Source organism: Macaca thibetana, chromosome 8, assembly GCF_024542745.1.
Source record: "Macaca thibetana thibetana isolate TM-01 chromosome 8, ASM2454274v1, whole genome shotgun sequence".
Classification (NCBI taxonomy): domain Eukaryota; kingdom Metazoa; phylum Chordata; class Mammalia; order Primates; family Cercopithecidae; genus Macaca; species Macaca thibetana.
The window spans coordinates 80,074,659-80,101,225 of NC_065585.1; the positions used below are offsets into that span (position 1 = coordinate 80,074,659).

Below are 26,567 nucleotides of genomic sequence, written 5' to 3' on the forward strand. Positions count from 1 at the left end.
TACTTACTTAATGCATGATTAATTATTTTGACTAGTTAGGTACAAAAACTGAGTCTCTCTCATAATCGGAAATTGTTTATCTGTTTTCTGAAAGTGGATAAGGATATGTAACAGAGAAATGCTTACCACAAGTTCTTCAGTAATTGCCAGAGCAAGATAAATGTATAAAATGAGGTTAGGCCATGAAACATTTTTATGTTTAAATTTAAATTCTCATCTCTAAACACCTCTATTAACAGGAGATTTGAGATGCAACCATCCTCCTAATAAAAAAAATGAAATCTTTAAGATTGAGAAATATTTGTAAATGACGGATCCTTTAAATATCTCTGAACTTTATTCTAAAACTTATAAGGAGAAATAATAATTGCTTTATATAACCACTGATACCATTTTAGCATTTGATGAAGATGTTAATTTATGGTTGGTTAGCAGTTTATGGCTGTCATTAGTTTTTCAGTTTGGTCCACATTAGAAATCTATTTTTCTTTTTTATTTTAATCTCAGACAATTATATAAAGATATAGTTATGTTTTATCTAAAATGTATCATTCTTCTATAGCATTTCAAATTATTCACAGATCATAGTTCTTATATGTGCATATATGAATTTAAAAATACAGCAATAAAATGCTTGAAACAGACCATAAATTTGCTTCATATTTTATTGCATCTCTGAATCAGGTTGAGGAGACAAGGGCGACTATGGTCTTTGGGAAAGAATTAACTCTTTCCCAAGCTGAGAAGGAGAATAACGCATTGTGCATAATTAAAGCCAACTCCCAATCAAAGCATGATGGTGACTTGTGAGCCTTATCCATCATATATGTAGTGGGGTTGGGGGTGGTGAGGATTAATAACTGCCAAATCCTCTTTTCCTCTGCAGTCTAACCTTCCCAACCCATTCATTTCTCTTTCAGAGCTCTCTAATCTATATTTCTGTACTGCCCAAATTAGAGAAAAGTGGAGTAGAGAAAGAAGGAAAATTCACACACACATTCTAGTATACTTGATAATTTTGCAATAGTTAAGAAACAGTCTCCTGGATTTGTTAAGACGAGTAATTTAGAAAAATTGGTAGAATTTAACCCAAATAAAACCTCACGGAAAGGGAACAGAGTTTCCCTGCCGCGTGAAGAAGCGAGGAGCTCTTTGGGGTTTAAAACCGGGGCGCTTTCGCAGATGCCTCGGGTTTGGTGCGGCTGCGGGATGTCTCTTACAAGCCTGGCAGCTACGTGTGAACCCACATGCCTGCTGGCATACAGGGGACAACCCGATCCTTGAGCCACCCTCGAAGGACAGTTTGAGGCAGAGCCCCTGAAAGTTCTCCTTTTGTCCCAAGGAACTTGGCGGTTGAAGGGCAATTGCGCCCGCAGGGGTGGCTGGAAACGCAGGTCCAGGGGAAGCCCGGAGAGAAGGGGTGCTCTTCGGATGCGGATCCCGAATCCCTCCGGATGCAGATCCCGAATCCCTTCGGGAGCACTGCGCAAGCAAAACAGCGCGGTGGGCGCCAGTGCTGTGTGAACGTCATTTGGTTTGATTGCAACCCAGGGCTGCTGGACCTGCTGGAAGGCGGCCCCTTCCCTCCTCCCGTCCTGCCCGGTCCCCAGCACAAACACTCTCCTGGTTAGGAAAACAGGCTCCTGGTTATCACCCCCAGCCCTGTTTACTGGAACTTTGGTTCTAAACACCGGTCGATCAGAAGAGCCAGAGATTTGCCGGGCAAAAAGACTCTCACCCTAAGAGTTGTTTCTACTGTTAAACTGAAGTGACTGGCTCCGTGTTTTTCCTTCTCTTTCCCTCTTTCCATCTACTATGTCTAAAGTTTGATTTAAAAGGCCGAGTTTAAATAAACCTGCAACTCATTGGCTTGGCAAATCCAGAGACTTTCGAGTTGTACATGCCAATGCAGACCGCGCAGGAGCCGGGCTCATTTACTTTGCCAACACACACACACGCACACAAATGTTAATTGATGTAAAGTTGCTTGGCACGTGGATAATTTAGTCTTACCTGCATTTTAATTGAAAGAAAACCTATTTATGTTTCTGATGTTCAGGTTTTGCGATTTAATTTTGTTTAAAGGCACCTTTGTGTAGTTGTTCCCTCCCCCTTCTCCTTTCCATCTGAATCACGTTTTCATAAAAGGTTAGACTAAGTAGTCTCACCTGACCAGGATTCATTACCTCCTGTATTCCATGAGCACACTTTCGGGTTTCCACTCGCTTCCTCGCTCCGCCCGGCAGGGCCGCCACGATGTGCTGCGAGCCGGGAAGTGAACTCATGATTATTTTTCAAAGTCTGGGAAGTGTATTATCCTTTTTTCTAGTGGTAATTAGTTACCATAGCATCTAATACGTAAATTTGCCCAGTGCACACCATTAACAGTTAAACGGAGGATTCAATTTAACACATGATTATATCTTTCATAAGTCATTACATTGGAAAAGTCAATGCCACTCATTCTGGAGCAATCGCAAGGTCGGGGCCGCGTAGAAAGGTTCGGTTTCCGCGTGCTAGACCAAGAGTGCCAGTTGGTGGAGAAGGGAATTCTGTAAGTCTCGGCCTCCCTGCTGTAAGGATGGATGGTGGGTGCGATAGGAGGGAGAGGAATTTAAGCGTAGCACAGGGTCTTGGAGGGGTTGCCCAGCTGCGGGGACTGGTGAGAGCATTGCAGACCGCGTGCGGGTGCGCGCGCGCGTACACACACACACACGCACACACACTAACACATACCACAGGGAGGGAGAAGCAGGGGTAACTAGAGAGCTCTTCGAAGATGATCATTTGCTGGTCCTTCTGTTGGTGCCCAGTGTCAAGCTGGCGATGGGACCCTAAGTGAGAATAAAAAGACAGTGGGATTCTGAGTTTTTGCTTGGCCTCATCTGTCCACTCTCAGCTCTGTAAGGAACACCAGCAGCGAGATCGGACTGGCAGGATGGGTGTGCCTGAGAGAAGCACCCCAAGGCGTGGTGGATGCCAGAGCAAGCTCAGGGGTAGCCAAGATACCCTTGCACTCTGGCTCATGCTGCAGTCTTAGGAACCAGGCTGTCTGCTCTGACCCAAGGAGACTTTTGCAAGACCACACTGACTACCCCGATGTTCAGTCCCCCATTTCTGACCTGTGTGCTCTATGCTGGACAGACAGCTGGGGTCAACGGTGTGTAGGCTAACTCTTCAGACTAGGCCAAAACTCAGGGCTCAAACCCCAGAAAGAAAGTGCTCCAGGGCTTTATCGGGAGTGGAAAGAGTTGTTCCTCCAATCACTGGCTTCCTTTTCTTAAAGCTGCTGCTGAAAACCCTTTAGAAAGGTAGGAGTTAGGGCAGAGAGGATCACCTAAGTAAAGCACAGAAAATTCCTCTCCTGTTTCTTTCAGGTGTCCCATGTTTATTGCTAAAACCACAGGCTGGCCAATTCCTAGGTTTGGAAAGAGGGTTGATTTGTCTAAAATTATCGAAATGAAAATAAATGTTAATAAACCTAATACATTAAATAATTATGCCTATTCATGCGACATTTGAATTTATTCTCAATATTTTCCTATCCCCACCCCCATCCATTTCAAGTCTCCTTCAGGACTAAGATTGAAAGCTGAGTGATTAAAAAGAGGAGGATTCTCATTTTTTAAATTTTTTCCCTAAAGTTCAAGATATGCTATTCTGTACAATTTTTAATAATAGTTGAACAGTACAAAGGTTGCAGAGGAAGTATTTCAAGAAGGCCTTCTAATAATGAGAAATATTAAACAGTAAATCTTGCAGCAAATGTGTCCCCTACAATGTTAATATGCAAAAGGAAAAAAAAAAATCTGACTGGTGGTGGCTGTGGTTAATTCCTAATCAGAATGATGGACAGCAGGGCCAGAACAATACAAACTAATGGCTGTGTTGCTGATCACTTTACCCCTTGATTAAAGACACCCAATTATGGCGCAGAACAGTGTCGTAATTATGTTTCTTAATCACATCCAGGAGGTTTAATTGCCTTAACGATGTGTTTCATTAAATGAATTTAGGTATTATAGTCGACAGTTTTCATACACAGTTGTTTTCAAATTAACATAATATTAGACATCGTCATGGAAATTGTTTTAATAATCATAATTAGACGCACCCAGGCTTTGTCTGGTAAATGCTGAGAGACGCGTCGGCTCCTGCCTGGGGGCTGCCCTGGTCTCCTCCCTCCTTCTGCCCTCACTCCCAGTCTGGGAGGGCTTCAGCTTCAAGGCCCTTTGCTGTTATGTTTTCTGAAAAGTTACAAGTTCTGATTAATCTTTTTTGATGGCAAGTGGAGCAGAAAATATCCTTCCTCACCCCCCACTAAGTTTGATGGCATTTAGGGATATCTTTATGAGCAGAGGCTGTATAGACAAAAATGCATTTAACATACTGGGTACAGAGGAAACATCTAACTTCTGCACCACCACCACCACCACCACCACTACTACTATCTCTGCAACCTGCGCCACAGTGGGAAATCACACCTTCTATATTTGAGGGCAATACAAAGGTCAAAATACAAGTCTCGACAGTCATTCTTTAACAGAATCAATGCCCAAATCAATCCAAACTTGGAACCTAAAAGTCTCATTATCAAGCGACACTAGTAAGTTCTGATCATCTCTATGGGGATTGTTTATGCTTATACGATTCAACCTAATTAATTCTTTTTATCACAAAAAAGCAGAAAGCCACAATGAAATCAGCGCTCAGAGAATACAAGTGCATTTTTTCCTTGGCCTTCAGGCATTTGGAGGTAGAAATTTTGATGACAAACTCTTTAAAGAAACTTTACCCTCTTTGATGGGCCCTGGCATGGTTAACAATGCCATACAAGTGGAAAAAGATTTCCAGGGAGAATATGGCCTTCAAAGTTCATGCCAGTAGCCAGAAACTTGGAATCTCTTCTGGGTTTCACCACTGACCCCATTCATCTCTCCTCCTTATAACAAGTAAATAAGTAAATTAGGGCTACTTCTAATTGTGCCTCCCTGCAAAAACTTTAGTTCCACCTTCTCTGAAACTCCTTTCTTTTTTGTTACCTTTCAAGCAAAGAGTAACACAGAAGAGAGGTGATTGCTTCTTCCACAAAGCACAGCATAATAAAATGTTTGATCAAAATATTTTAATAAAGATTCTTTCTGACATAGATACACATACAAATGGTCGTACATGGCTGTCATAGTCTGATTGACCTATTTAATATATATATATATCATTCTTTACACATCCAAAACCCGCCAACAGATCCATCACAGCTCCCAACTCACCATCCAACCTGACAAACTGAATTTGTATTATCTGCAAGGAGTGGAAAATAGCAGGACTCCATTTTTAAAAAAGATTTTCTTGATTTTCATAGGACGGAAAGGCAGTCAAACAGCCATGCAAAACTAAAACTGAAAGCTCACTTTGGGTAAATAGCTTCATGTTCTTCCTTAGTTTTATTTCTTTTTAAATTTTATTTTTTTAGAAAAATAACAAAGGATTTCACACCATAGGCAAATCAAACCAGTCTTTTAACTTAAATAATTCTCCACAGTTAAAATAACTTATATATGTACATATATATTAAAAGCAATTAAATTAGACCTTTTAAAAATGCACAGCACAGCCTGGAAAAATATTTGCTTAGCATGTTCTTACGTATAGGATCTATTGCTGTGATGTTTTTCCCTTTTGGAATGTAAAGGAGTCCCCTTTCAAAAAAGAGATCAATTCATTCATCAATTAAGAATACACCTTTCCTGTAATTTTTGGACTGAAGCAATTTATTAAAGCTCAATTTAAATACAGGGATGATGCAACTGAAAATATCCAGGTGACCTTGCATAAACCTAAGCAGCTCAAATACATCAATATTTCTCTTCATACTTGTTGGCAAATAAACCTTTAAACACTTGGCACACAGTATAAGTAATCTATAAAACAATCTTAGAGGCATTAAAAAAATCTGCACATAAGACCCATGACCTTAACACATGATAAATACTGTTGATGTGGAAGGGTCATTGAAGAATAACAAATAAATACCATGAATTGTTAATACATCATTGCAGAGTAGAAAGTAACAAGGTGCACATAAATATTTTTAAATGCAATTCTTTCAGCCACAGTCAGTTTTTTTTTTTTTATATCACTCTCGCCAAAACTTTGAGCATTTTCACAGGATTAAAGTTCAGAGACAATAAAAAATACAAGTCTTCCATAGCAACATGTCTCTCTCTCGCTCTCGCGCGCTCTCTCTCTCTTTCTGGGTTTTATTTCCCCCTCACTTAAGTCAACATTTCAAGTTTTTCTCCTGGCTCAGAATCAAAATTTATTTTCAAGTGCCCTTTCTGATTTGTCTGAATGAATATTCCATCTCTCATGCTACCCAACCCCTAACTCCTCCTCTCCCCCTCAGCACTAGCCAAATTCACAATTATTAGTAGGATTAGTATTTTGCCATTCAAACACTCTCCAGGCTTAATAACCAAGCACTACTTCTCAACTTATTTTTCACCTTTAAGGAAGATTCCACTTCCTCGCGATCTAGGCTGCCACCAAAGTTGCCACTTTTCTGAGAAAAAAAAAAGACATCCATACTCCATCCCAACTCCACCTCCCTCCTCCCTCCCTCCCCACCCCAAAGACCGAGATTCTGGGGATGTCAAGGCTAAAAGTCCCGTTTGTCTCTGATACTTCTCCTCAGTTCTTGCCTCTGCTTTGTTTGCTCTGCAAGTGTTTCACAACTACGAGAGGACCAAAATAAAGGGGGTGGGGAGCAGCTTTTCGCTTTCCTCTAGATTTTGGGTCGGTCTTGTGTTTTTCGGGGGTGTGTTTAAGGCTTCTCCGTGCACTGTTTGCAGAGGCTGGAGGAGACGCTGTTGAACAGGGCGCACTTCTCCGGGCAGGAGGCAGCCGGGGGCAGCCCGGCGCTGAACGGGTAGCCGGCCGCCTGCTCGTAGGCGCCAAGCGCCGGGTGCAGGGCAGCAGCTGCTGCCGCTGCAGCAGCCGAGCTGGGCAGGGAGGCAGCCGAGATGGCTTGGCCCTGGTTGAGGTAGGCGACTAGGCGCCGCATCTCCTCCAGGGCCTGCGCCTGCATGAGGATGTAGTTCTTGGCGAGCAGCAGTGTGGCGATCTTGGAGAGCTTTCGCACTGAGGGGCTGTGCGCGTAGGGGATCACCGCGCGCAGCTCGTCCAGCGCGTCGTTCAGGTCGTGCATCCGCCGGCGCTCTCGGGCGTTGATGTTAAGCCGCAGCGCCTTTTGCTCTTTGGATTTCTTGCTGCTGCTGCTGCTGCTGCTGCTGCTGCCGCCGCCGCCACTGCCGGCGCCACCACCGCCACCGCTACCGCTGCTGCTACCCCCGCCGCCGCCGCCGCTGCCCAGGCCCCCCGGGGGGACGCTGGCGCCGCCGTGGAGGTGGGCATTGGAGCAGCCCTCGGCTGCCTTCGCGCCACCACCTCCCGCTCCTGGGGAGGCCCGCGGGTCGGCTACTCCGGCCCGCAGCACCAGCTCGCAGCGACCGTCGCTGTCGTCGTCGGGGCTCTGCTCGCCGCCGCTGCTCTCGGCCACCGAGCCCCGGCTCGCGCTTTCGCCGTATTTGAGGCAAAGGGCGGCCCCGGCCGGCAGGCTGCTCAGGCTAGGGTCGCTCCCAACGCCGGCTGTACCTACTAGCAGCCCGGGGACACCCACCCCGCCGCCGCCGCCACTTCCCGCGCCGCCGCCGCCGCCGCCGCCGCCTCCTCCAGGCGGCGGCAACAGCAGCCCTGCCCCCTCGGGGTCAGCCGGCTCGAAGCAGCCCAGGGGCGACGAGGAGGAGGACGCCGGGCGTTCCCGAGGCGGCGGCGCCAGGGACAGGTCCATGCCTGGGGGCGTGGAGCGGAAAGCCGCTTCCAAGCGCTTGGCTGTGGAGGCGCTCAGGCTCTTGTGCAGGAAGAGGTCGTCCTCGCCGGCGGCCGCTGCACCGAGGTGCATCCCGCGCTCCATGGTCCCGCGCCGGCGCGCAGCCCGGGCCGCCGCGCCCGCTGCCGCCGCCGCCGCCGCCTCGGCTCCGGAGTCAGGCGGCCCCACAGACGCGCACGAGCCGGGCTCCGGAGCTGGTGCGCGCGTCGGTCCTGGTGCTGCCGGCAGCCCTCTCCCCTTCTTTCTTTTTCTTTTTCGCCTTCCCCCGCGCTCTCCGCCTCCTCTTCTTCTTCTTCTTCGTCTCCAGCCGATGGTGCTGGCTGCTGGGGCTCACCATGGGCCGCGGCCCCGCATGGTGGGAGGGTGGGCGCGGAGGGAGTGGAGCCGCCGCCGCAGCCGCCGCCGCTCTGAGCCCAGCCCCGCGCCTCCTCTCCGCACCGTTTATCTTGCTTGGATTCACCTTCAAGAGATTTCCGGACCCATCAACCAGCCGCCGCCACAGACGGGGGAGTCTTTTACATCATTATCTCTGAGTAGGTTATTATGAAGAAGACTCGCCTGTTGGGACAGCGCTTTCTACCCAATCAGGTTAACGTTTTAATTAATAGGATTAAAACGGTAACAAACAATCGCAGGCGCTATCTGGCCGCGAGTCTGAATAGTTTCATTTCCCAGGTCTGAAGACAGGCAGCAGCTAGAGCTTTATAAAAGGCGCCTGCTCCATTATTCTGCCTGCCATCTGTATACACAGCTTAGCGCATATGTTTGCAAGGCGCTGGGTCCTGTTAGTAACCCAACAACTGCCTTTAGCTTGACATGTGTGGCGACTTTCACTCATCAATGAGCACACTAAAAGCCCTACTTAGAGCCGAGGATGTTCTTTGCTCCTTCAGCAAATTGTAGATCGGCGGCGAAGCCTGCGAGTCCTGTGGAAAGCAGACGCCCCCACCCACCGCACCCCACCCCCCACTGCCCTTCCCTCGCCACTGCTGTCTCAGCTTGTGCTAAATTACCCTTCCGGGCGAGAATTATACTCCACCCCTGTTGGTAGGATGACTGGGTCTGGATTTGAGGATGGGACTTTCCGAGAGGAGGTGGTGTCCCAGTTGGCTTGCCCAAAATTCACTCTAGATTTTCAGCTAGTCAGAGAGCAAAGCAGTCGTCCCCCCGAACACTCAGCCTCATTTCCACACCTCCCACTGCCCATTTCCTACCCAAATGGGAAAAAGAAAGGAAAAAAAGCAAAATGAAGAGCAAGTGATCATGCAGCCCATTTTGTTGTTGTTGTTTGTTTAAGGTGGGGTGGGAGTGATTTTGCAGTGGTCTCCAAATAACTGTTAACAGTGATGATAATTGTGAAGTACACAATTTCCTAAACTGGAAAAAAAAAAAGAAAAGAAACAAACAAACAAACAAACCGGTTTCTCAAACTTTCCTTAAGATGAAAATCTGGTTGCTTCAAAAGAGTCAACTTCACCAGGAGTCAATTCCGCTCCCACACCAAGTGAGGCATTTATGCATATTTATTTACCCGGAAGCCATTTAAGGACATCTGGATCAGCCTCGGTTGTTCTTGGAGGGTTCGGGAAGGGAGAATGTGGAAACAAGCGCTCCTCTCCGGATGGGCAATGGTACACGCGGTCCTCTCACTCCTGAGTTCGGTCTCTGGGTACACATGGTATTTAGCAGCTGGTTTCCATCCTTATGACATAAGTAAAAACAATATTTCCCAAAACCTTCCAATAACTCTTTCTTATATGGCAGAATTACTGAAGACTATGCAATTTTTGGTTTCTCTGTTTTCATTAAAAACCTTTTAATTGTGGCTTTCAGAGTTGGCCCCAGGTGTTGGACTCTTTTCATTACATTTTGCTCTAATGTGATGAAATTCTAATTCTCTCCTTACCATATGGTTAAATTTCCCCACTGAGAATTAGTTGAAAAAGGAGAAATAATCTATTAATCTCTGTAATAGAATCACAAATGAGGTTCGCCACAGAACCTGTTTTTGAATGGTAATATCAGAACAGTTGGGCACCTTATTTCATAAAGGAAGGGTGAGGGCGACAAAAAATGTCTGTATTTTCACCTGGAAAGGATGAAAAGGGGCCCAGCAGTATCTTTCCATAGTAATTCTCTGAGATCCAATCTTCAGGGGACAGAAATATTACGTAGACGTCGGTTACCTACGCTCCTTTGGATGTCCTGGAACCTAAAGATTGAGAAAGATCAGGCGGGGCTGCGGGGGGCTCTTGTGCCTGAGACCAAGACCGGGGTTTCTGCAGGCTTGAGCTGTCCCACGTGTCTCGTCTGGGACCCCGAGGTTGTTTACGTGCAGGGCTGCCCCTCGCTCACCTCAACCCTCCCACCGTCCCTCCCCTGGCGTTCGCAGCTGTTAACCTCTCCCTTTAGAAAGCTAAAGACACGCTAGTGTTACTGTTTTTCAATTAGCAGCTTTGTTTTCACGGGGATCATAAACAAAGGTTCTCTCTAAACCTAAATGAGTCGTGTATGCATGACACTAACTTATCAAAGTCCTTGGGTCACTTTCGGGAGAGCGGAGGCTGGCCCGGTCTTGGCTCTGGGCAGGGTGGGAACACATCTCACAATGTCTGACTTAGTTCTCCAGCCAGCTTGCCCTTTTTGTGGTCTACCACCTTCCGCGGGGCGCCAGGATTCCTGCCGGCCCGAAGTGGACATTTGAAGGGCGAAGGATCGATCATGTCTGGGACTGGTGGGGGGCGCCATGCGGTACTGTGAGCGGCAGAACCGGGATGGCAGAGCAGGGGCGACACTGAGGGCGGCAAAAGCCCTGCCAGCTCAGCTAGACCCAGGATCTTCGCAGGACCTTTGTCTTTCGCCCTTAGACAACAAACACTTGAGCGCACCTCGTGGCCCTTCCCCGACCCCACCTCCACGACCTCCTACTACCTCCCTCCTCTCCCTGGCCATCCAAACTCCTGGAACAAACTTATGCACAACTTCATTTTACTCGGTAGGAGCCAAAAGCCTCTTCCTTTTGTAATTCAAGAAAATCCCCCTAGTCTTCCCGGAGGAGGTGGCTGCTTAATAGTCGCTGAAAACTTTGCTTGGGGAAACGGCCGAAGAATTTATGGAAGCTCTAAATACGGGCCTTACAACAACCGTTGGGGAATGGTCTTTGAGGTTTATGCACTCGTAAACTTTTGCTGATTGCTTCTGGGAAGTTGTCAGGCACTTAACACTGCATTTATCTTACAGCGCAATGAAAACACATCTGCCCGGTGTCTCGTTACTTGGTTTAATCGTCGCCAGCCCTAAGTCACGGCCTGGGCTCCTTCTCCTCAACTGTGTGGGATCCCGCCGCCTGGTTTCGGCCGGGCAGAGGGGTGACGTCAGCCGCTCACACAGTGCCCCCTGGCCGCTGGAGCTCGGGAAATCTGTGCACTCGAACTTGGCTCCGCCAAGAAGGTGGGCAAGGATCCGGGCTCCTGATGGAACTGGCAAGTTGGAAAAGTGGCAAAGGAAAAGCCAACGTGAGCGCTTTCGGCTTGCACAGACAGAAAGGGTGGGAAATCAGGTCACGGCGAAATCTTCTGACTCACAGATGACCGCTTAGAATGAAACTACGGAAGAGAAGTCCTCTGACTCTGCAGTTTCACAGAGGGTCACTGAGTTACCAAAGCAGTTGGGAAACAGGGGCAGAGGACTGCCCCCAGTCTGCCGGCAGCAGGGGTACGGGGGACAGCTCGGGACACTCCGGGGACCGAGCGGGCAGTGGGTGCCTTCCCCGAGGAACACCCAGCCCAGCGCTCCAGGTTCTGGGCTGGTTGGCTCATCGAGACTGGTTGGCCAAAGCATCAGGAAAGGGAACGTTTTCGGCCGGGTGTTGGATACCAAATTATAAACGCCAGGGCAGCTTGTGTAAAGATGAATATCGTTTTGTTACTGCGGGAGGGAATACACCTACTGCTTTGAAAGGATTTTAAAATATTCAGCAAGCAACACCGCATTGAAACTAGTGCATTGAGCTGCAGACCAAACTAATTTCTAGGTACTATTTAAATTCCTTAATGGTCATCTTGATATTTGCTTGAAATTTGAGATAGGAACCCAAATAAAATCAGAACGGAACATAATCTGCTGTAAAGAGCAAAGCCAGGAGTTCTTCTTTGTTATTTTTATAGTCATGATAAATAGTTTATTACTTCACTAGTTTGAAAAGTTACAAGTCTGAATTTCAGTAGCTATGTGTGTTTTCTGAGAAGGAAAATTATCTCTCTGTGTGTTTCCATTTATCTCTTTCAGAACATTCTAAAAAGTAAAAACAAAGTTTGGCAAAAATGACAACTTTTGCTTGAGAACAGCTCTGGAAAAGCGAATCCACTGAGAGCCGTGGGAATTCTCCGCCAGCTGTGCTTCCCTAGCCGAGGAGGAATCCAACCCGGAATATCATTTCTGGTCCCCACCGCGGAGGCCCCAGCTGGACCCTCTCCCGAAAACTGCTCGGGGAGGGGCGTGCGGTCTCAGCGCCCTCCACTGCAGGGTCCAAGCCTCAGTAGCCGGGCGCGACCTCAGCGCTCCAAGCCCAGCATTCTTGGCAGCCCTCCAGGCCGGAGTCAGAGGCACATTGACCTTGAAGTTACACTTGATGCGTCCACCTGGGGCTGCCTGGTGGCGCCTGGGTCAGCTTGAAACCCGCGGGACTGAGGGGGCTAGGTGTGAGGTTCACCCTCCTGCGCCCCCGCGGGATTTGGGAGCACGGGATCTACCCGGAGGCAGAGAGACTCCAGCCCATCAAGCGCCAGAGGTCAAGCCTTTCGGCGTCGTTTTGTCGTGTGTATTTTCTCATCCCCTTCCCCAAGTCCTACAAAGCTCACTTCAGAGAGACTGGGTCCACATATGTGGGCTCATGAAGAGGAGGACAGCGAGGGTGACGACGCTGGGGGACTAGCGCGAGCTGGCCTATTCCTGGCAGTGCGCCAAGGGTCCCCCGTCTTGTTAGTCTTTCCAAGTTGCTTGGCTATTCCAAAACTCGACTGTGGAAAAGTTGAAACTTGTTCATATAACGTTCTTTAGAAAAGATTATCCTTTTCTGTATCTATTTTACAGAAAAGATGTTGGTCCTCACTACTGTTTGGCGACGAGTTAGCCTAAATTTGGACAGACCTTGAAGAGAAACCCTGAGCCCCGGGAGGCAGCCTTTTCAGCGCAAGGTGCACACACAGGTCCCCCAGCCCACTGCTAGGGTCTCACCTGGCTCCCGCGTGCTCTTTCCCCACTTTGGCGACTTTGAAGGCCAAGGGGACCGTACAGTGAGCGAATAACTTGGCGCCTGCATTATGACTGCTGAAATCCCAGAGAACAATGTAGGACATGCGGGTGGAGGTAGAGCAAAACTAGTGAAAAGAATATATGAGGAATTCACAACCGCCTTGCGTACTTGGGACAACTCCTTCATTCAGTTGTCCGCCCTAGGGGACTGTTAGGCTTATTTGTGTCACATGCGTCTCTTCCCTGGAATCTTATCATCACAGAATATTAAACATTTGAAAAAATTTTAAAGATTAAACTTGTTCGAGGTAAAAATGGTAAACACTGTTAGGGATTGCCTGGCGTGTACGAATTAAGGAAAGAAAGAAACTGAAAATTCAGCTCGGCTTTGGGAAGTTTAGCTTTGCGATTTAAAACCCACACCGCCATCTCCTGGTAATAAGGAGAATATAGCGATGGATGACAATACTGAAATGCTGACTATGAAATACTCAAATGAGAGAAACGCCTCAAAAATTATTTCAACGATAGGTTGATTATGATTACAAAACATGATCTGACATGGACATTTATTATCATTAAAAGTTATCAGACAGAATCCTGGAAGCTAATGATTTGTAAATAGAAGTTTGTATATTTATACATACATATGTTTTATAGATTCAGATGCTTATGCTGTGAATTTATGATAAGATATGATTCTATAATTTATCACAAATACATAATTTTATAAAACAGTTCTCTGTTTTGCTTTTTGTGAATGATTTTACCATATATGGTAGAAAAAGAATAATAGGATGTGGTGAAACATGGAAACATAAAATCTCCTAGTTCCTCATTGCATTTTACTAGTCAACATTAGTAAATAGTTTAGCCCCATTTGTCTCAATAACCCCTCACTTTAATCTAAGTCTTCTCATCATGCAGTCTTACAAAATGTCTTATTGTCTTATTGTTAAGACATCATGACAAGAATGTGTTAACATTATTCAGACATTCTGATCCTGAAATATCATCTGAAGTTAAATTATTTTCCAAAAGTTTGATGCACATAATAGAATCATAAATACCTAATACTTTTTTATTAAAATGTTTCTGAAGTATTCTTTTGAGCTTTGCTTCCTTTTATAAAAAAGATTGAAACACACTAAAATTTAGAGATGATATCCCTATTAAAAACAGTTCTCCTCCATGATTGTATACACAGGCCAGCTGCTTGAAATAAAAATAAAAGTAGATATGCTTTTTGTAGTGTACAAAATATTATGAATATCCTTCAAAATTGTAGATCAAACAGACAAATATAAACTTTACTTCAGTTGAAAGATTCATTTTATTTGATTAATTAAAGTGAAGCTCTATTAAGCCAAATATTTGGACTCATTTACACTGTCAATGTAAGAGTTCCCATTTGAAAGAAAGTTGATTATATAAAGGAGGAAGCAGATAAACAGATGGTTATCTAGAGAGCTTTTCACAGTTAAATTTTGAAATTTAACATGGATAAGTTTGATATCTTCTCAAACATCTTTGATGAAGTCATTTGATCTATTCTAGCAATGCAGTATTGTTGCACATCATCATTTTAACTTATGTTTAAGAAAGATTTAACTTGGCTTTTTATTTTTATTTGGCTGAAAACTGTACTGATTGAATTGTCCATGAGAGAAATACACATGCATGCACGCACACACACACACGTGTATATATGTACGTATACCTATATATGTGTGTGCTATATTTACACAGTAATAAGCACATCTTGTAAAAAGGAAATCAACAGCTGCAAGGCATCATGACAAGAGGGTCTTAACATACAAATGGCATTTCTCTAATGAAATGTTTCATCCAGTTACCTGAAGGCAGCCATCATTTGCTTCCAATGGTGTTGGCAGACAAACCAGGCTGCCTGTCTATTGCAGTACAGTGCCCACAGGGAGAACGGACATTATCACGTGGGTGGCATGGAGACATTAAAGTTCACCTTAAAAGCAATTTAAGAGCCTTCTGGGCTTTAGATACTTCTGAAAAAAAAAAATCTCCCACTCCGTCCAAGGATGACAAGTTGAGATTTTCCCAGAAAGATTGTTTTGCAATACATATACTTAAACATTCTTACTCCCTTGAGTTGCTTTCCATATTTTCAGGAGCAATGCTCATGATGCTCATGGGGAAAAAGGGCAGGGGAAGGAATAAAGGAAGGGTGAAAGGAAGGCAGGGAGAGGAAAAGTAAGTATGTCGTCTTGAGGCCAGATAATGTATTTTGTGTGTTTAGTGAATGTGGAAAGTACTTGTCTAATAAAGATACTGTTTGCTTTTCTTTTACAAAAAAAGTTTTTGAGGTATAATTTTTACATATTTCCAAACCTGATTGCACTTCTCTGTGAATTGCTTTAAATGGTTGGAGTAGGTATACTATAGGTATAGTAGGTATAGTAGAAATAAAACATCCCCAGCAGAGTATGTAATCTTGGGCAATTTCCTTGATTCTACTTAGCCTCAGGAGGAGAATGAATCTATTAATGACATCTTTCCTGACTACTTCAGGGTACCTCAGGGTATTAATCAAATGAGACTATGGGAAAGCATTGTGTAAACACTAAAATGATATGTGAATTTAGCATCAACACTTTATTACGATTTTTTGTATTTCATCTAAACCAGTTCAGTCACCTTTCATTTTCATTGTTGGTTTGTAATTTATTTACTTTTTCTATCACAACTTTCAGGCATTGGCAGATTTTAGAGCATCTTCCCCTGTTTGGACCATGTCTGAGGGTCATGGGAGAAGGAGCCATACCTGTTTTGACTTTTATTTCCACATCCACAGTGCCCTCACCCACTACTGCCTCAACCTTCTCTGGCTAGGAATATCCCTATTGCTCTTGCCACAGAGTGCTTGCTCTCTTAAACTGAATGCATTTGTTTCTAGTCTGTTACACAGTGATCACCATAACTGTGAACTGACTGAACTAACTTTATATGTATAGAGAAATGATTGTGGGGTTGGCTCCAAGTCAGTTCTTACTTGGATATCCTACTAGGGTTCTATCCTTCACAGCAATCTTCTATTAGAATGCGTTCAGATGTGTAGAGTGCACTTTTTAGTTTAGTGACATTTCTTAAATGAATAATTACTTCATTTATCGTTTTTCTTTCCAGATTATTAATAGAAAAGCTTTGTGAATCCAGATCTATCCTTGATCTTAGTGTGATATTTGTTGCTTCTTCCCTATGGCTAGATGCATCAATGCTATTATTATTTTCGTTGTTTATGATCTATCAGGCAGTTTTCAATTCAGATGACAGTGTTCACCTTGAAGAAGCTAATTTGAATTAATTTTTTAATGCAAGATTGATGGAGACACTGTATGTCAAATGTCTAAATTTATTACACATCTTGCTTTCCCCCCACTAATTTTGTTATTTTTTTTTTTATCAAGAAAGGTAATCAGGTTTGTCTGAATTATTTTTTCTTTTTAAATCTCAGCTATTTATTGCCCCAGGTTTCGTTATTCTGCAAGTGCTTGAAGATAATTTCTACTTAAATTTTGTTCTTTTACTAAAATCAAAGTTAAATCAGTTCTTTGTGTATTGAGATATACAGTTTAAGTAATGAAACCATACATTACTATTTTTACAGGACAGTTTTTATAGAGTTGGAGTGGAAAGACTTTCTAAGCAAGACAAAACCCAAGGAGTCACACAGGAAAAGGATGTCACATTTAAGCATACACAAAACAATTACAACTTCTGTTCTTTGAAGAAAAATACCACAAAGAAAGTTGAAGGACAAATGACCAACTGGGGGAAAAGAAACACATCAAACATTCAAAGAGCTTCTACAAAACAAGAAACTCTTATACAAAAATAGAAAAATAATTTAAGCTGGCAATTAGCAGAAAAAAATATAAATGTCCAAACAATGGATAAAAAGATGTTCAACATCATTAATAAAAATAAAATATGAATTAAGATAGTTTTTAAAATAGGCCAAATTTTAAAAATATATGTGGAATTATAATGAAAATGTTGTGGTAAAAATTAGTATAAAAACGGAGGGATGGTGATTTGGAGTCCAATATCTAAAAATAATCCACCCTACAGAAAGAATGGCATAAGTACATATATATATATGAAGATTTTCTTAAATGGCAGAAAATATGAAAACCTAAATGTTCTTTAGTAACCAAATGATTAAATAAATTATGATGCCTCCATTCCATAAAAAGCTGTTATAAAAAGAAAATGTGGTATATCTATATATACACTGACCTCGAAAACCATTTCTGATACACAATTAAGTTTAAAAGCAAGATGTAGAATATAGCATGGCAATATTTGGTATTTTTTACAAAGAAGTGTGTGTCCCTTTCTGATGTTCAGAATGTTGAAAATAGGACATGGTGGGTCCTCTGGGGCAAAGTTCCTGATTTCCTGGGTCATTTGGTAGGAGGCGTGATCAACTGTGCAGACTGCACGGGGTCCAGAAATCTGTATCTCATCACTGTGAAGTGGGCATCGACAGGTGGCTTAGCCGACCTCCTGCTGCTGCTGGCGTGGCAGCCACGCCGATGGCCAGGGTCAGGGAAGGCAAACCAGAGCGCAGAGAGAAGGTACCTCTAACAGCGGAAATCCCACCACGAAAGCATACCAGAGAAGAGATGGCGCGTTTCTTATTTTGAAGATCATGTGGAGATCATAGGAAACAATAAAGGCCATATTAAAGGTTCTGCTATGCCAGGACCAGTTGTAACACAAATGAAAAAAAAAATTAAAATTATTTGCCACCCCTCTTTCCTATTTTATTTTTGTGTGTGGATATATGCAGAAAAAAAGTTACTGAACAATTTTTGATAACTTTAATTACCACTGGGAACTGGCATTGGAGGGTCAAGAATGAGGTTTTTCATAAATTACTGTAAGTACTTCCCCAAAGAAGTAGAGGGATTATGGGCAACAGATATTTACTGTCTGTTTTGTATAGTTTTGTTTGTTTGTTTGTTTTACAATTAAAGAAACTTAAAATAAAATATTAAATAAGTAAAAGTGTTAATATTTTCCCAGGTCCTTTGCTTCATGATTCATTCTCTTCTCTATTTAAAAATATTAAAAGTAGTTTTCCTAATTTTAAATATTTGCACTCCATAATTTTATCCCTCTTCCTCCAAATTCCATTACCTACAACCATTTTCTTTCATGTTATTTGGGTTAAGAATTTGTTTTAAATCAATCATGACATTTATGAGCAATTTGTTTTGTTTTGGCTTAACCACTGATACCAATGTTTCTTTACTAGTCATTTAAGTTTTGAAGAAAATTTATAACATTAAAATGCAAGGTGATCATATTGCAAAATTAGTAACTTTATTGAATTCCAGTAAAGTAACTCAGTTTTACCTTGTAATTTAAGCCATTTTATGTTAATATTTTAGCATGATCACAGAACTGTTTTTTAAATAGCATAGAAAATATAGATTTTTGTAGAGCAAGAATTCGCACTTTAAGCTTTGACAAAATGATTTTGGCATTTTATTTTACCTCTTTTATCTCTTTATGTGTGCTTGTGTTTTAATTCGCCCATTCTATCTCCTGGTTCAAAAGTGAAACAACAATGGTTTTTGCTTTCGAGGTTACTAAAATTCACACTTTAATCTTTCAGGGACTGCTATTTTCCAGTCACACTCAGATGTCTGATTGTCAGCTTTATATCTCAGAAAGCATTCCCTGCAATTCAGGTATAGTAAAGTATCTAGCTCCAGCTAGCCTCTGTGTACTATATAACTTTTATAGTCATTATAAAAAATAATTTATTGAAAAAACTTAAACCTTTTCCAACTCAGGTGACTTTTGATTTAAATGTCTGTGATCTTGGTTATGGTAATCAGTGATGGTGGATTTTTTTTCTGAATTAAGTTTGCTGTTTATATTACAAAGTTTAGAAAATATGAAAGTAATAGCAACTCAAAGATAGCTGGTTAGAAAAAATGAAGAGTCTGTAGTTCACATTTTACCATTACTTGCTTTAGATTCACATTTAATACAAGGCCTGGAGAAATTTCCTATTCTTTGTGTCATATTTTTCCTCTTCTATATATTTTTACTTTATTTGGACTGCTACATAGTAAAGTCTAAAATATAGTAAGCCTCACTCTGCTATGATTATTTATTAGAAACACCTTGTTAGGTGAAATTATAAGATGCAACTTAAGCTATTAACAGTAACATTAGACATTCAGAATAACAATTAATTATTAAAAGATTTTTAGGAGGTTACTTAAAAGTGATGGCCCGGGTAACAAATCTCTGTGAATGCTTAACTGCTTAACCTCTAAAGACATAAACTCTCGATATATTGTGATCTGAATTTGAAGGAGCTGTGCTGACAGTGTTATTTCCTATGCACACGAATGTAGCTGACAAGATCAATGTGTCCCCTGCAACCCTTAGATGCTCCAGCCAGGAAATGCATTTCTTGCTTGCAAGGTGTGTTTCACTACCTATGGGTTGCTTCATTACCTAGCCTTTAGACATTAAAATGAAATCACTTCTCGCTCAAATGCAAATGCAAATAGCACCAAGCTATTTTTATATTTGCCAACTGAGCTATTCTGACTCGGACTGTGGTCAAAGCAATTAAGTCATCTTTCATCTGTGGGTAGTTTGATGTGCCAAGACCCAGAAATATCATTCGTGTTGATCATGCTACCATTTAAAAAAAAAAAAAAAATTTGCATACTACTTAAGCTCAGAGCAACTCTTCATTGTTTTTTGAGTTGTTCCTTGGTTTTTGTATTATCAAACTCCCTATATTTTCTAGTTACCAATGCTGATATTACAGCTTTTTTTCTTTTAAATGCATGATCTTACTTTTTAATTTTTGAAAGATACAATGATACAGAATAAAAATGTTCAATCTCAGACTAAAGTGAAGAGGGAAACTTTTCTCCCTTGTTTAGTGAATACAGGCACTTTTTGTGGAATCTGATGCTAATTAAGATATAACATGATTGTTACATATTGCAGTTTTAAAATCAATCTCTTCTGTCTACTTCTAAGAATAATAAAAAAGAAGAGAGCAAAATCTCTTCAAGGAGACACTTGAAGAGATCTGAAAATTGCTAACATGTTTAATAGGATATCTTAGATAACTGTGTGGAAAAGAAGAATCCCCCACATTAAAAGCAGACTCAAAAGAGGAAATGTATCACAGAGGCTAACAGACGACAATGTATCTTAGAAACTATTGATTATTAGTGAGTGTGACTCATAACAGAGGTGACAGTTTTGTACCATGGGTAGGTTTGGGAAGTAAAAGAAAAAGCAGAGTGCTCCAGCAAGAATTCCTTCAGTCTATTTTTGAAGCGTAACAGTCCTGCAAGGTGAAACTACTTCAGACCGTATTGTCAGGAGAAAATGTGATGCATGATTTTTATAAGAGTGAGTGGGAGTTGAAAACTCACCTAAAGGAGAAGAATCAGGAAAACTCCTGCCCCTGTGAAGCATGTCAGAGTAATTTTGTCACCTGAATTAAGGTAAGTAGTGACAAAACCTATTTAAATATTTCTACAGTGCATCTATCTGTGCTAACTTGACTCTGTTCAGGGCAGTACAATTCTACTCAATTTGATGAAGAGCGATGCAGTAAATATTCAAGTCATCTATCAACAGGACTATCTTCCGTAACCTTGAGTCTCATATTATTTCATTGGGAAACAGATATCTAATTAATGCTTTATTTGTGAATTCAGTTGTTTTTAAATAACAAAACAATTTTTTGAGGTGATGTATTTATCATTGGGAAACTCCAGATGCTATGGAGAGGAGGAATTGTGTAATCCTGTTGAAGCTATTGAAGGTCCATATTACCCTAGATGGTGCCACTGCCACCTAGTGGTAAGTACCTGAATTTGTAGACGTGGCTCTAGCTATAGGCACACTGAGTGTGTAGTTAATACTATATGATTTCAGTAGCAACAACCGTTATATCATATATAAAAAATTTTTCTACCATTGATTGAATGCAGCAACATTTACTTTTTTTCTGTACTTAAGGAAAGACACTTCCTTTTATCACAATCTCCCGTACTTCTTAGCTCTATGTACATTCCATTGCCTTTATAATTGCATATAGAGTTTACTTTAGAAAAGAGATAGAAAATAATCATAGACTGCTAAGCTTGTACATTTATTTGGAGGTTACAAAGACACTTATTGCAAAATGGGCCATTAAATAGACAAACAGGTACTTCTTAAAATCTCATTTTATAATATAAAAATAGATTTTATGGATTTTCCATTTGCTCAAATGCATAACGTAATTTCAACACTTCGCATCCTTGTAATTATTTAAGATTTTTATGGTTTTCTGGTGAATGCCTTTATATATCTTAGCTTTCTCTCTTTCACTGATTGTTATCTTTGTTTTTAACACATCTGTAAACACATTTGAAATTTCATACTCATATTCAGGTTTTATTTTACTTTCATTGAGATTTTACTTTAATTTGCAACTGTGAATGATTATGCACTTTGTCTTATGCCTTAAAGAGAGAAAACATACTTGCAGTCGTGTTCTGTGAACCCTACACAGGAACATGGATTGCTCCATTACTTGCCGGTTCAAATTCCAGAGCACTAGGTGAAATAAGGGAAACAGAATCAAATGTGATGTTCCTGGGTAAACAGGAAATCAAGTGCATTGCTGGCTAAGACTAGCATTTTCTTGCATTCCTATTGGAAGTTTAAGAATTCATGGAACCTGCATTCTGGTTTTATTTTCTCAATTAAATTGCATGAACCTTAGACAAGTCTTTTAACCTCTCTGAGCTTGTTTCTTTTTGAAAAATTAAAAATTTTTTTATTTTATTTTACTTCAAATTCCGGGATGCAAGTGCAGAACATGCAAGTTTGCTACATACGTATAAATGTGCCATGGTGGTCTGCAACCTATCAACTCATCATTTAGTTGTTAAACCCCACATGCATTAGCTATTTGCCCTAATGCTCTCCCTCCCCTTGTACCCCCACCACAATTGGCACCAGTGTGTGCTGTTCCCCTCCCTGTGTCCATGTGTTCTCATTGTCCAACTCCCACTTATGAGTGAGAACATGCGGTGTTTGGTTTTCTGTTCCTGTGTTAGTTTGCTGAGGATGATGGTTTCCAGCTTCATCCATGTCCCTGCAAAGGACATGATCTCATTCTTTATATATATATATATATATATATACACACATATATACACACACACACACACACACACACACACACTTTAAGTTCTGGGATACATGTGCAGAACATGAAGGTTTGTTACATAGGAATACATGTGCCATAGTGGTTTGCTGCACCCAAGAACCCATCATCTATATTAGGTATTTCTCCTAATGCTATCCCTCGCCTAGCCACCAATCCCCAGACAGGCCCCAGTGTGTGATGTTCCCCTCCCTGTGTCCATGTGTTCTCATTGTTCAACTCCCATTTATGAGTGAGAACATGCGGTGTTCGGTTTTCTGTTCTTGTGTTAGCTTGCTGAGAATGATGGTTTCCGGCTTCATCCATGTCCCTGCAAAGGACATGAACTAATCCTTTTTTATGGCTGCACAGTATTTCCTGGTGTATATGTGCCACATTTTTTTATCCAGTCTATCATTAATGGATATTTGGGTTGGTTCCAAGTCTTTGCTATTGTGAATAGTGCTGCAATAAACATACGTGTGCATGTGTCTTTATAGTAGAATGATTTATAATCCTTTGGGTATATACCAGTAATGGGATTGCTGGGTCAAATGGTATTTCTAGTTCTAGATCCTTGAGGAATCACCACACAGTCTTCCACAATGGCTGAACTAATTTACTCTCCCACCAACAGTGTAAAAACATGCATATTTCTCCACATCCTCTCCAGCATCTGTTGTTTCCTGACTTTTTAATGATCACCATTCTAACTGGCATGAGATGGCATCTCATTGTGGTTTTGATTTGCATTTCTCTAATGACCAGTGATGATGAGCTTTTTTTCATATGTTTGTTGGTCACACAAATGTCTTTTTTGAGAAGGGTCTCTTTATACCCTTCACCCACTTCTTGATGGTTTTGTTGTTTTTTTTTTTTTCCTTGTAAATTTGTTTAAGTTCCATGTAGATTCTGGATATTAGCCCTTTGTCAGATGGATAGATTGCAAAAATTTTCTCCCATTCTGTAGGTTGCCTGTTCACTCTGATGATAGATTCTTTTGCTCTTTAGTTTAATTTGATCCCATTTGTCTATTTTGGCTTTTGTTGCCATTGCTTTTGGTGTTTTAGTCATGCAAGTCTTTGCCCAGGCCTATGTCCTGAATGGCATTGCCTAGGTTTTCTTCTAGGGTTTCTGTTGTTTTAGGTCTTACATTTGAGTCTTTGATCCAACTTGAGTTAATTTTTGTATAAGGTGTAAGGAAGGGGTAGAGTTTCAGTTTTCTGCAGATGGCTAGCCAGTTTTCCCAACACCACTTATTAAATAGGAAATCCTTTCCCCATTGCTTGTTTTTATAAGGGTCATCAAAGATCAGATGATTATAGGTGTGTGGCGTTATTTCTGAGGCCTCTGTTCTGTTCCATTGGTCTATATATCTATTTTGGTACCAGTACCATGCTGTTTTGGTTATTGTAGCCTTGTAGTATAGCATGAAGTCAGGCAGTGTGATGCCTCCGGCTTTGTTCTTTTTGCTTAGTATTGTCTTGGATAATTTCCCCAACCTAGCAAGACAGGCCAACATTCAAATTCAGGAAATACAGAGAACACCACAAAGATACTGCTCAAGAAGAGCAACCCCAAGACACATAATCATCAGATTCACCAACATTTAAATGAAGGAAAAAATGTTAAGGACAGCCAGAGAGAAAGGTCTGGTTACCCACAAAGGGAAGCCCATCAGACTCACAGTAGATCTGTCTGCAGAAACCCTATAAGCCAGAAGAAAGTGGGGACCAATATTCAACATTCTTTAAAAAAGAATTTTCAGCCCAGAATTTCATATCCAGACAAACTAAGCTGCATAAGCAAAAGAGAAATAAAATCCCTTGCAGACAAGCAAATGCTGAGAGATTTTGTCACCACCAGGCCTGCCTTACAAAAGCTCCTGAAAGAAGCACTAGATATGGAAGGAAAAACCAGTAACAGCCACTGCCAAAACATACCAAATTGTAAAGACCGTAGACACTGTGAAGAAACTGCATCAGCTAATGGGCAAAATAACCAGCTAGCATCAGAATGACAGGATTAAATTTGAACATAACAATATTAACTTTAAATGTAAATAGGCTCAATGACCCAATTAAAAGACACAGACTGACAAATAGGATAAAGACTCAAGACTCATTGGTGTGCTGTATTCAGGAGACCTATCTCACGTGTAAAGACACACATAGACTCAAAGGGATGGAGAAAGATTTACCAAGCAAATGGAAAGAAAAAAAAAATAGCAGGTGTTACAATCCTAATCTCTGATAAAACAGACTTTAAACTAACAAAGATCAAAAGACACAAAGAAGGGCATTACATAATGGTAAAGGGATCAATGCAACAAGAAAAGCTAACTATCCTAAATATATATGCACCCAATACAGAAGCACCCAGATTCATAAAGCAAGTTCTTAGTGACCTACAAAGAGACTTAGACTCTCACACAATAATAGTGGGAGACTTTAACACCCCACTGTCAATAGTAGACAGATTATTGAGACAGAAAATTAACAAAGGATATCCAGGACTTGAACTCAGTTCAGGACCAAGCAGACCTAATAGACATCTACAGAACTTTCCACCCCAAATCTACAGAATATACTTTCTTCTCAGCACCACATCGCACTTATTCTAAAATTGACCACATAATTGGAAGTAAAACACCCATCAGCAAATGCAAAACAATGGAAGTCATAACAAACAGTCTCTTAGACCACAGTGCATTCAAATTAGAACTCTGGATTAAGAAACTCACTCAAAACAACACAACTACTTGGAAACTGAACAACCTGCTCCTGAATGACTACTGGGTAAATAAAGAAATGAAGGCATAAAGATGTTCTTTGAAACCAATGAAAACAAAGACACAAGGTACTGGAATCTCTGGGGCACATTTAAAGCAGTGTGTAGAGGGAAATTTATAGCACTAAATGCCCACAAAAGAAAGCAGGAAAGATCTAAAATTGACACTCTAACATCACAATTAAAAGAACTAGAGAAGCAAGAGCAAACAAATTCAAAAGCTAGCAAAAGACAAAAAATAACTAAAATCAGAGCAGAACTGAAGGAGATAAGAGACATGAAAAAAACACTTCAAAATATCAATTAATCCAGGAGCTAGTTTTTTAAAAAAACTAACAAAATGGATAGTCCGCTAGCCAGAATAATAAAGAAGAAAAGAGAGAAGAATCAAATAGACACTATAAAAAAATGATAAAGGGGATATCGCCCCCGATCCCACAGAAATACAAACTACCATCAGAGAATACTATAAACATCACTACACAAATAAACTAGAAAATCTAGAAGAAATGGATAAATTCCTGGACACATAAACCCTCCCAACACTAAACCAGAAAGAAGCCGAATCCCTGAATAAACCAAGAATAACAAGTTCTGGAATTGAGGCAGTAATTAATAGCCTACCAACAAAAAAAAGCCCAGGAACAGACAGATTCGCAGCCAAATTCTACTAGAAGTACAAAGAGGAGCTGGTACCATTCCTTCTGAAGTTATTCCAATCAATAGAAAAAGAGAGACTCCTCCCTAACTCATTTTATGAGGTCAGCATCATCCTGATACCAAAACTTGGCAGAGACACAACAAAAACAGAAAATTTCAGGACAATATCCCTGATGAACATCAATGTGAAAATCCTCAATAAAATACTGGCAAACCGAATCCAGCAGCACATCAAAAAGCTTATCCACCACGATCAAGTTGGCTTCATCCCTGGGATTCAAGGCTGGTTTAACAAACCAGATCAATAAACGTAATCCATCACATAAACAGAACCAATGACATAAACCACATGATTATCTCAACAGATGCAGAAAAGGTCTTTGATAAAATTCAACACCTCTTAATGCTACAAACTCTCAATAAACTAGGTATTGATGCAACATATCTCAAAATAATGAGAGCTATTTATGACAAATCCAAATCCAATATCATACTGAATGGACAAAAGCTGGAAGCATTCCCTTTGAAAACTGGCACAAGACATGGATGCCCTCTCTCACCACTCCTACTCAACATAGTATTGGAAGTTCTGGTCAGGGCAATCAGGCAAGAGAAAGAAATAAAGGGTATTCAAATTGAAAGAGAGGAAGTCAAATTGACTCTGCAGATGACATGATTGTATATTTAGAAAACCCCATCGTCTCAGCCCAAAATCTCCTTAAGCTGACAAGCAACTTCAGTAAA

The 26,567-nt window shown here is 41.5% G+C and overlaps 2 protein-coding genes and 1 long non-coding RNA gene across 3 annotated transcripts in view; 2 read left to right on the forward strand and 1 right to left on the reverse strand.

The window, feature by feature from the left end:
* Window positions 1–2,172, forward strand: part of LOC126961713 (cytochrome P450 7B1) — a 206,887-nt gene extending 204,715 nt beyond the window's left edge. Inside the window, exon 7 of the mRNA XM_050802330.1 lies at window positions 921–2,172. Within this exon, the coding sequence (XP_050658287.1) occupies window positions 921–1,027 (107 nt within the window). The 3' untranslated portion in view covers window positions 1,028–2,172. The remainder of the gene's footprint in view (window positions 1–920) is intronic.
* Window positions 2,173–5,103: 2,931 nt separating this feature from the next.
* Window positions 5,104–8,407, reverse strand: BHLHE22 (basic helix-loop-helix family member e22). The gene has a single exon (XM_050800345.1). The coding sequence runs from the start codon at window positions 7,970–7,972 to the stop codon at window positions 6,824–6,826; it is 1,149 nt and encodes a 382-aa protein (XP_050656302.1). The 5' UTR covers window positions 7,973–8,407; the 3' UTR covers window positions 5,104–6,823.
* Window positions 8,408–11,510: 3,103 nt separating this feature from the next.
* On the forward strand, window positions 11,511–14,512 carry LOC126960742 (uncharacterized). Its single transcript, XR_007728098.1, has 2 exons — window positions 11,511–11,921; window positions 12,176–14,512. It is a non-coding gene; the product is annotated as an uncharacterized LOC126960742 (long non-coding RNA).
* Window positions 14,513–26,567: the final 12,055 nt, after the last annotated feature.